The 11,259-nt window shown below is 45.2% G+C and overlaps 2 protein-coding genes and 1 long non-coding RNA gene across 3 annotated transcripts in view; 1 reads left to right on the top strand and 2 right to left on the bottom strand.

Moving 5' to 3' along the window:
* LOC143000530 (uncharacterized) overlaps positions 1-908 on the bottom strand; it is a 38,450-nt gene extending 37,542 nt beyond the window's left edge. The window contains exon 1 of the long non-coding RNA XR_012963635.1: positions 582-908. This is a non-coding gene — a long non-coding RNA (uncharacterized LOC143000530). The remainder of the gene's footprint in view (positions 1-581) is intronic.
* Positions 12-1,897, top strand: LOC143000525 (cytokine-like protein 1). Its single transcript, XM_076149872.1, has 4 exons — positions 12-223; positions 324-368; positions 933-1,079; positions 1,226-1,897. Exons 1-4 carry the CDS (start codon positions 59-61, stop codon positions 1,328-1,330), a joined length of 462 nt encoding a protein of 153 aa, XP_076005987.1. The 5' UTR covers positions 12-58; the 3' UTR covers positions 1,331-1,897.
* Positions 1,898-6,683: 4,786 nt separating this feature from the next.
* msx1a (muscle segment homeobox 1a) lies at positions 6,684-9,072 on the bottom strand. Its single transcript, XM_076149606.1, has 2 exons — positions 8,435-9,072; positions 6,684-7,840 (listed from the first exon to the last, which is right to left on the bottom strand). The coding sequence occupies exons 1-2, from the start codon at positions 8,877-8,879 to the stop codon at positions 7,422-7,424; spliced, it is 864 nt and encodes a 287-aa protein (XP_076005721.1). The 5' UTR covers positions 8,880-9,072; the 3' UTR covers positions 6,684-7,421.
* Between the last annotated feature and the right edge of the window lie 2,187 nt (positions 9,073-11,259).

Raw genomic sequence — 11,259 nt, 5'->3', positions numbered from 1 at the left:
ACCTTAAGAGCAGCAGCGGCGCAGCTTCACTCGGTGTTTGGACTCGTTGCGGGCCAACATGCGGCTCGGTGCGGGACTCGGTGCGGGACTCGCCGCTGTGCTGTGGCTCTGCGGCTGCGTGCGGCTCATGGACTGCGCGCCTCCGACCTGCTACTCCAGAGCGATCAGCCTCAGCAAGGAGATCATGACTCTGCTGGACAAGATACACACCTACCACCGCACGGTGAGCCGCAGCGCCGCTACACACACACACACGCACACACACACACACAGTCTGGATCTATGAGCTTCATGTTTAATGTTCGTGTTTGCTGGATTTGCAGAAAAGCTGCGCTGAGATTCTACCGACGATCTTCCTGGACGTGCACGTGAGTCCTGAACTATGAGGTCACAGTCTGGACGCCAGATAAGAAGCGTTCACGTTTTGTTCATTAAATCAGATTTCACTCCAAAGCAACAAACAACAAATAAGATGACAGCTGAACACTTCTCTCTCCCAGTTACATCTGAGCTTTATGATCTGATTCCTGTACCATGAACACACACATGAGCTGCAGCTACACACACACACACACACACACACACGAAAAACATCTCCTCTATCAGCTCTGTATCTTCTGAAGAACCAAACTGCTACAGATCCTGATTCTCACTTATTTACAGTCTTTAATGGGACACAAGCCAGATTCCCTCCATTAAGATCTATGTAGTAGTTTGAAGGAATTTAAAAACATAAAATAATAATTCTTTTAAAGGTTTAATCTTGCAATGATGAGAAGAAGAAGATCCCCATCTGGACTGGACTGATTGTATCTGTAGAGCCTGATGAGGTGGTAACATGATGTCACCACAGCCCTAACCCTCTGTGAAACCCAGCACCGGTCTGATCTCTTTGTTTGTTTCTTTTAACGGCCCTGGTTTCTCCTCTGCAGAATTCCTGCGTCACCATAAAGATCCGAGACTTTCTGTACGTGCTGCTGAACCATCCCACCCAGTACTGCAGGGAGCGCCCCAGGGTGCTGCTGCTCAAACGCAAGATGCAGAACCTCTACACCATCATCACCAGAATGTGTTATCGGGTAAGTGTGTGTGTGTGGGGGTGTGTGTGTGACACTGATGACCTGTAGATTCCTGTTTACTGCCAGAAGGAGAGTCTTGACTGTGTGTGTGTGTGTGTGTGTGTGTGTGTGTGTGTGTGTGTGTGTGTGTGTGTGTGTGTGTGTAGGACCTGGTGTTTTTCACAGATGACTGTGAGGGCATCGACACGGGGCACAGCCGGCCTCACTATGCAGAGGACCGACTTCAGCTGCTGCAGGAAGAGGAGAGATGAGCACACACACACACGCCACCCCACACACACACACACACACAGGGCCGTGCACTTACACACCTACGTTCACTTAGTGCGGCGTAAACACAGCAGATGTGGGCCAAACCCTGGCTGCTGTTCCAGGTCTGACCCGTGTTAGTTGACATGTTTGGTCGCAGAACTTTCCACAGGAAATTTGCTGGATGCCAACGGTGCCGAAGGAAACCCTTGAAATAATAAAGCAATAAGAGGCGGCAGTGAGCCCGGCTTCACCTCTGCTCGCTCACCAGGCTCATCAAAGGTCTGCGTGTCATTTAGAGAAGCATGTTGTGTTGCTCTAGCCTCTCTGGACTCCCTCTGATGTCTTAAAGGAACCCTGTACAGCAGTTTGTCAACATCACAGTATTTGTAAAGGTTAGGTAACAAGTCTGCGTGTTATTGCCTCACTTTCTTGTACAGTTCCTTCCCTTAAACGTGTTGCTGATCAAACTGTTTTATTTTATCCTCAGCTGTGTTTCTAATCAAACTTAATGCTTCATGTATGTGTATCTTACATTAATACAAGAATAAACACTTTTCATATATCGACTAATTATGTACGTTTATTCTTTTGAACAGTATGTGTTGTCTCTGGGAAACTATGTGTTACTGCTGTGTTCCAACAGGTCACACATGACCACAGATGAATTTGGCCGTGTGGTTGTAAATTTGGGCTAAAATACTAAGGCTTAAGATGAAGCTGGAACCATTTAAGAGTTCAGTGATTATGGATTTAAGTTACAAAAGCAGCATTTCTCTACATTTTCCCAGTTATTAAGTGCTCACTTCTAATATGTGATTGATAAACTGATTTGTGAACAACAAACCGATTATGACGTCGTTATCTGCCCGTGAGAAAGCTGGAGTCTCATTTCTAAACAGTAAGCAACGACAGAGCAAAGCTAATACAGGACTCTGACGGCGTCTGCTGGAGAGAAAGTGAACTGCAAGGGTTCAGATGATTTGGATGGAGACTTTGTATGTGTGTACAAGTAAATGAAGCTGACCAGATCTGTTGCAGCTCAATACGGGACACACACACGCTATGATTAAGTAGATCTACAAAAGAAAGTAATAACAATAATAATAATAATAAACAGTCTGACTTACAGTCCCTCCGGCTCTTGGGCAGTTGTACTTTCCTGTGACGTGAATTTGACGTCCATTGAGTCTTTCACAGGTACATTTGTCATTTGTCCTTCAGTAGTTTGTCAGAAACGCAGAACTGAGCAGATTTAAACTCTTTTTAAAGCTCTTATTTGATGGTTCAAGCACTTTCAGTCACGGCGAACTAGCTAAAGAAGACTTAGCTATTAGGTGTACTACCGACAGAGTGGGCACAGGCGCGCGGGGAGAGGCTCGGTGATTGGTGGATTCTGCGCATGCGCCTGTAAAGAAAACAAACGTTAAAAAAAACACATGCATTATTTTTGTATTTTCCATTTCTGTGTCATCTTAGACAACGTTTTTCATTTGGCTTTGTAATTTTCACATCATGTAACCACACATATTAAAATCCCTTTAAATGGAGCACAGGGATGACGTCAATACTAATCTATTTTGGTCTCTAGGGGGCGCGAGAGTAACATGAGAGCTCCAAAATCACCATCAGCTCAAATCATCAATATTACCAGATAAGATTGTATTTATTCCCAAAACTCATCAACCAATCCGAGCAGGTTTCCATCCTTGTTCACATTTCATTCATCTTCTTCCTCATCTTCCTCACCTCCTTCTGATCTCCTCCGTCAGCAGCCTGTGGCTTGTTAAGCGAGAGCGGCCCGCGGTGATCTCACGGAGCTCGATTGCTTCATTCATTGATCATCATCAGAGGTTTGGAGCTTTGACAGGATCCAGGTTTTATTTTCTCTCATTAAGCCTCAGGAGAACTCCTTTAGACCTCAGGAGGCCTCAGCCCAACGTGAAGCCATCATCCCGGCTTTGTTCAGGGAAACTGTCTTGTAAAGGACAGATCAGAAATCTATTTACATTAATGGAAGCCTGATGCATTTGGAGATTAAGTGTTGTTTATTGGGCTCTCGGGCAATTTTCCATCTCATTTAGCATTTTTATTGTCCATTAAAACAAATGTTGCCTCATTAGTGTAAGAGAGGAAACGTTCCCTCTTCATCTCACTGGCTGCCTCTCTCCTCTGCTGGGATTAAGAGTTTCAACTCAAACACATAAAAGCAGGTTTTCCCTCCTGTCAACAGCACATTAACCTCATAAACAAACAAACAAACAAACAAGGCTACATTGATTTACATTGTAGAGTAATTACTTAAGCAATAGCTAGAGAGAGAGAGAGAGAGAGAGAGGATTGTGCTACCCTCTAGTGGACACAAAGCACACAGGCCCTGTGAGGACAAGTCAAGTCTTTCAATGTCACTGATGTACCTATTATAATGATCATCAATCGAGTAATCAACCATTTATATGTGGATATAGAGTTTGTGTCTAGAGTCTGTTTCTAGAAAAAATGTGAGTATTTTCATAACAGTATTTTACTTTTTTATATTTCATACTGTTTATACCCTTGGTGTCTGGTGCATCGATCAAACCAGTGTGTGTGTGTGCGTGCGTGCGTGCGTGCGTGCGTGCGTGCGTGCGTGCGTGCGTGTGTGCGTGCGTGCGTGCGTGTGTGTGTGTGTGTGTGTGTGTGTGTGTGTGTGTCTGCTTTATCCATTTTGACTCTTTGTCCTCATTAAACATATAAATAAATCCCTGTTGATGGTATTTTGATGATGGATGCTGACATGGATCTCATAATATTTATTTCCCTGCATTTCGTTGTCACTGTTTGAAAAATCAGTTTGTGTGCCGTGTATTTCTTCAACAGGTTTGTTCTTTCTCTCACGACGGCCTGCAGCTGTCAATTACAATTACAGATGTATTAAATTACTACTAACTATAGACTCTAATTTGCTCATTAGAATAATATATATGTCATTAGACTCTTATTGATTCTTATTCTTTGTTTACTGTTTCTCTCCTAAGCCATATCCATCTGTGTTTACTTTTCTTTTAAAGCCCATATGAACCTGGGATGGAAATCATCTCATGCTATCATCGTTTGTTCATTTTGTTAATAATTGCATCTTCCTTATTAAAATACATTAATAATTTAGCAATGAATCCAAATCATGAACTTCTTGTCACGCAGGCCTGTACAGTATCACCCCTGACCAGCAGATGGCAGCGTGGGATGACAAACGGCAGGATCAAGCACCTCGGCGCCTCGCAGAGTTTCAGCTTCACGTTTCCGCACAGTCACAGTTTCAGTGTTTCAGTGTTTCAGTGTCACAGAATGAAGCGGATCCGTTTAAACTCTCAGCTGCAGCGCACAGAGCGGGTTTAACCCGGAAACACCGTCTTAATGAGATAGGATCGATAAACGCTCATCGCCTGATCACCGTTTGCTCTTCCCACTCACAGCTCAGTATTGATGAACTGCTCAGACAATTAACCTGAAACATTTGAAGCCAAATCACGTTTAATAAAACCTTCAATAACGCTTCAAGAAGAGGATTTACGGTCAATCGATCCCTTAATCAATAACTTCATGTAGAACAAAGCTGAATAGGTGATCGTGGTTAAATCAGACTTTAGATTTCACTAGATTGTGCTCATCACAGCGGGAATGACAGGAAGTGGGCCGTTTGACAACACAATCATCATTTCTATAAATATAAATATCAGGGTTTTTTTCTCCACCGAGCCTGCAGATCTGAACCAGACTGTGATAGTGAATGGTTTTGGAGCAGGGATGTGAAGAGAACGCATCCAGCTCTCCGGGCTCCAGGCCTCCTGATCGATCATGTCCCGTGTGTCCGGCTCCTGGTGGGTCTGGACCTCAGCAGGGCCGCGGCTCTCTGCTGATCTGCGCTCAGTCACGATAAAACCGAGAGGAGGACAAATCCAAATTACATTACATCATCGAGGCAAAATACATTATTGTATTTCTAATATTTAAACCCTGGCATTACGTTTAAATAAGATAATTTAAATAATATTTTTTACACAATTTTGTATATTATATTAGATATTAATTTAGATTTTAAAGACGAATTTATATTTTTTCATTTAGCATACAATCACTTATAAGTCTATGAAGAGAACATAATTATAGATAATGATAATACATATAGTAAAATAATAATAATGACACCATAATACTAAATAAGCGTAAAATTTGTGAAGAGGTTGGGTAAAGAAAGATTTCGTGCATTTGACTCAAACATTTGTCTCACTTAGTTTCTTAATCATTCTTAGTGTCTTATGTATTTAATTGATAAAGTGAGGGGTTAAACTGAAGCTGAGGCTGTGATAAAGGCGGAGGATGAAGATCAAACTAAACCAAACAAAGCAGAGCAAAAAATGGAAGCTCAGAAAAACAGAGAAGCGACCTGAAGAACTCAACAGGGTTCAAACTAGCAGATAAATCAGTGTGTGTGTGCCTGTGTGTGTGTGTGAGTGATCTCGTCCCCCGCTGACATGTGAGGATGATGAAGGTTCCTCCTCGCCTGCAGCTACAGTCTGACTGGAGCCTCCGCAGCGCTCCGCTCATTACGGCAATTAGACCACAGTTTAACCCTTTAGACGCTCCGAGCCGCGGCGGAGCTGCTGTCAGTCCCCCGGTCCGGTCCCGGTTTAGACACTCAGGCCTCCGTGGTTGCAACAGTTTGACTCGAGTGTGTGTAAGTAGAAGAAGTTTGGCTTCCTGCGCGGAGTGTGTGTGTGTGTGTTTAGCTCCTTTTCCGCCCTAAACGCTCCTAATGACACTCCGGTGGCTTGTTTACAGGCTCTACAGCCCACAGCACTAATCTCTAATCTCTAATCTTTAATATTTATCGGAGCGTTTTGAAGTCAACTGTCGATACCAGCCCCCCCCCCCCCCCCCCCCCCTCCCCCCCTGAGCTCCTCTGGCGCCAACAGAATCTAGGTTAGTTATTCCAAAGCAATAGGCAACAGCTGTAGAAATACATTCCACGTGTTAGTCAGTGAAGTGACACATGACAAGCTGAGAGGAAGAGGAGAGGAAGAGGAAGAGGAGGGAAATGGGCTGCACATTTATCCAGCAGCCACGGATCAATAAATTCATCTATTTCAGTTTGAACGAGTCTGATAATTTAGTAGAACTCTGAGAAACAATCCCTTATTTTATTTCTATGTAAACTCTTCATATAGATCCTTATAAAGAGACTCAGTGTTTATATTATATAATAATGTAAATAAAAACTGATTTGCTTGTCTAAATAAAATTAAACATCTGATTTTTTTCTCTCGTTGAGTTTCTTCAGGGACAAAATGTGACAGAATCAAAACCAACAACTGCTTAATGAAAAAAGAATAAACAATTTATTGTTAATTTATGTCACAAATATATTCATAATATAAATGAGGATATTCTTCAAATGTACATTATTTTACAGTTACACATTTTCCCTTCCGAAGGGAATCATTGACTAACAGACTGAGCTGTTATAACATGAGCCCGAACTGAGCGGGTCAGAACCGTCCAAAGAGTCTGATTCGGTCCGTCAGAAGGCCTCCAGTCTCCCGTTGAGAGGAGCCGAGCAGAGGCGCACACACACACCGGCCAGAACCGTCCAGAACGGACCAGAACCGCCAAACTACTAACAAGTCACCTTAAAGCCATTTAACGCCTTTAAATATTATAATAACGAGCGTTTAGGATTAAAGTGTCAAATAATAAAAAGGTTGGTTTGGAAAAATATAGATCATAATAATAAGTGGTTTAAAATATCACAATTTTACTCAAACTGAATTATAATAAAAATCATAAAGATCATGAAGTTTGATTGATCAATAAGTCAGAACATAAATGAGACTTTAAAATAAATCTGTACCCGCAATTTCACTTGTTTTTCTTTGCATATTGAGTTTAAATGGCGATAAGGTGGCTTGTTTATGCAGCGTGTAAACTCCTCAGAGCGTGTGCGTGTGTGAGGGGGTCTGTCTGGAGTCCTGGTGCCACCTCGCCTCACCTGTGCGCCCCTCTCTGCCTGGGGGGGAGCAGGAGCCTCCATCTCCGTCCCGGAGCCCCGGCAGCTCAGGCGAGGTGGTACATGCTGTATCCGACGTGCGCGGCGTACAGTCCGACCGGGGACACCGGCAGGGAGTGCCTGTGGAACGGGTGCGAGCCTGCGTAAGACCCGGGGACGTGCGCGCCCAGCGGAAAGGAAATCCCGAAGGCCGGCGGCAGCATCGGCTTGGCTGCCATTTTCAGTTTCTCCAGCTCGGCCTCTTGCAGCCGCTTGGCTTTGGCCCGCCGGTTCTGGAACCAGATCTTCACCTGGGTCTCCGTCAAGTTAAGGGAGCTGCTGAACTCTGCGCGTTCGGCGATGGAGAGGTACTGCTTCTGCCGGAACTTCCGCTCCAGAGCCAGCAGCTGGGACGTGGTGAAGGGGGTCCGGGGCTTTCGGTTGGTCTTGTGCTTCCTCAGCGGACACGCAGGAGGACTCAACCGCCCTGTGAGGAGACAAGACGTCATGAGCATCACACGCACCGAACCTGGCCTCGAGAAAACCAACAAAAGACCCAAAGTAAAGGAGAACCGAGCCCGTTTAGAGCCGAGGAGGACCCTGGAGGTTTAAGGTCCGGACTCTTCTTCTAAAGTCATCAAATATGTAGTAACTGGAAATCTTTACAATTGTTTGTCTAAATGTTCTTTTTACATTTTGTACAGTTTCATTTTCTAACAGAAGTTCTGACTTATATTTGTTGCTCTGCATCTTAGATCAGTAAAAGTTGAAACACAAACAAAGTTATGCAAAACACACACAACCTGCTCCAAGTGCAGTCAAACCTGACGAACACACACTCATCGATTAATTAACGACTAATCGAGTGTTTACGAGCCCACATGGGTCTGAAAGGTTCCGGTTCGCCCAGAGGACCGCGGTGCTGGGGTTCAACTCGACCCGGGCCGTGCAGACTATGAACGTTTAAGGGTTAATCTACACTGCGAGCGTGTAGTGACACATATTTGACTGATCGCGTAAAAATGGCTCACACACATTCACACACACACTCACACACACTGACAACATAAACTGGACTTACGCGGAGGCGTGGGGGAGAAGCGCGGACTCTGTATCCAGGACGCCCGGTCCTTACTGTCCGGGCTCTCGGGCTTTATCAACACGTCGTCAGGCATGTTCATGATATCACCCACAGAAAACGAAGTGCTCATGGGCAAAGCAGGAACGGAAGTATCCAGACTACCGTAAGATCCCATCCGTGCGCCCTTCCCGAGCGCCTGAGACGTCCCGGCCGCGTCCGGGGAGGAGAGGTCTCTGCTGGGCTTCCTGTCCGCCATCAGCGCCTCCACGCTGAACGGCAGGATGGCCACTTTGGGCTTCCCGGCGGCGGGGGCGGGGGGCTCCTCCGCGGGGCTCAGGCTGGTCTGCATCTCGCCTCTGCCGACACCGAGCAGCGAGCGCGGGGGGGGAAGCTCTTCACTTTTCAAACCGGCGGGCAGAGTTGACATGGCGGTCGATGGGGCCATACAGGTCCGGCTGGAGACGCGAGGGGACTCGGAGGCTCGGCTGGGTTTTTTGGTGGAAAAACAAGAGAGAAAGCGAGGAAAGAGTCTCTGCGGTGCGGTGCGCTGCGCCCTAGGGTGACGGTATCCTCATGTTTATGTGACCAGAGTGCAGCGCAGGGCTGTAATAAGGCAGGCGTGGGGAGGGAGGCGGCCAATCAGAGCGCAGATGGGCCGGACCGAGCGCAGCCCTCCAGAACAGAGCCGGAGTGGGAAAGTTAACAATAGACAACAACAACAACACAGACTCAACTCCACGTTTGGGTCAAACTAAGACTGTTTGACATTTAAACACTCTGAGCCTGAGAGTTCGGCTACAGGAACACACAATGTTCAACAACATGGAACTGATTTGAGTTAAATGTTGTACTTTTGTACATCTGCAGTTGTAAAAGTTTGAGCCCCGCGGAACTAATTTAGAGAAACCAGAGATCAGAGATGTAAACAGACAAGATTCTGTGCTTCAGTTCAGGAGAGAGTGAAGATGAGCGAGTGAAGTGAGGAAGATGAGAGAACAAACAGAGGAGGGACAGTCCAGCAGTGTCCACATACATATGGCCACAGGTAAATACTGTAGATGTGAGAATTCAGTGCTGCTCAGTATGAGAGTGTGAGGGATGTTTAAAGCTTATTTTAGATTATTTATTTTAATTCATACAGCAAAATAAGCTTAGAATTAAAGATGGCGTGTGCTGTCTTTAAGTTCAAAAAGTTAAAATAACAGATTTGGAATGAGACCGTGAAACATGAGCGTTATAAACCTGACCCATCCTCTCTGACACACACACACACACACACACCAGTGGTGATTACGGCTTAGTGGATCAAACATTTGGCAGATTGTGAGGCTCTAAAGCGGCCTGCAGGCTCCCTGCTGTGAGGGTCTGTAAGGGTTAATGACGCACAATTAATCAAGCCTCTAATCCCACAGAAGGATGTTTGAACACAGATCATTATCCTCACGTGAAGCTGTTCATATGGAAGCATCAGGAACTTTAACTGGACTTTTTAAAATCAAAAACCCGTCCCTGTGAGGAGTTCGGCCTCTCAAGTCCTGAGACAAAGCGAGGCTGAAACATCTCCCAGCAGTTTGCCGACTTGTTTTACGTGATGAACCTCTTGCACTGTGTTGTTTATTGATGGCTGCAGGGCTCTAATCAGATTGAAACACAAAGGCCTTCGCAGTCATTTAGGCGTAATTATCGGGCTTGGGGGAGGGATCACCGGGGCTTTTTCCCCCCTTTGACTACATGCATTAAAGTCAAAAATGATGTGGAGACGAGGGAGGAGGAGGAGGAGGAGGAGGAGGAAGAGGAGAAGGAGGCCCAGGACTGTCAAAGATTTACCTGCTATTCATCAAGCACTTTCTTCTGGAGTCATAATAGAAACGCATCTCCCTCCCCTGCAGCATTAACGTGAGTTTCCTGCAGATATTTGGCGTTCCTGCCCCAGCCTGGAGGCTCCAACAGACAGTTTGGATCCCTGTTTGCTTTCTCCTCGCCAAGATAGACTAATTAAACACTCTTACATAGCTCCTGAGTAGATCCACAACTTTCTCTCTGCTTCTTCAACTTAAGAGGCGACGAGCTGCAGACTGATGAAGGCACCTGGAAGTTAGTTTAGGATGGAGATCCATGAAAATTTACAGATGTTTCAGGGTCAAAGGTCATAGGAAAACACTTCCTGAAGCATATTTGTGTCTCATTTAACCTCATGTAGAGGTTTCAGGGTATTCATAGATCCTTAAGGGTTCAGTCTGCACTCCAAACCTGACAGGAACCACACAGATCTCCATAATGCAGCAGGATCAGTGATCAATAGTTCAGACGTGAGTTCTACAAAAATACATTTTAAGTTTGTAAAATCGCAGACGAATCATTTTAATTTAGATCCTAAATTACGAAATGCATAAGGTGAATATATAAATATAAAAACAACAACAACAAATAATAATAATAAACAACACCCAGTAGAGTCACATATCTACACACACACACACACACACACACACACACACAGTATTTGTAGCGATAAGATGTGTTTACTTACAGAGTAATACAGAGTAATATAATGATATTATACCTTTACATTTCCATGTGAACAGCACTTTATAAAGCTCGGCCTCTTCTTCTTCATCTTCTTCTTCTGTTCTCAGCAAAGCGCCGCGTCGCTAATTGCTGCGCATAAACAATCTGTCACGATTTGTCAGAGTCCCTAATGGCGGACAACTGATGTTGTTCTTAGGCGCCAGCGGCGGCGGGATCAAAGCGCTGCACTTCAGGGAGACTGGAGGAACTTTAACCCGCACGGAGGGCGCCGCCCCCACATGCTCACCCGCCCCCGG

Source organism: Genypterus blacodes, unplaced genomic scaffold (assembly GCF_046128005.1).
Source record: "Genypterus blacodes isolate CSIRO-AG114 ecotype Tasmania unplaced genomic scaffold, CSIRO-AGI_Gbla_v1 ptg000006l_1, whole genome shotgun sequence".
Classification (NCBI taxonomy): domain Eukaryota; kingdom Metazoa; phylum Chordata; class Actinopteri; order Ophidiiformes; family Ophidiidae; genus Genypterus; species Genypterus blacodes.
This window is presented reverse-complemented; position numbering and strand designations above follow the sequence as displayed.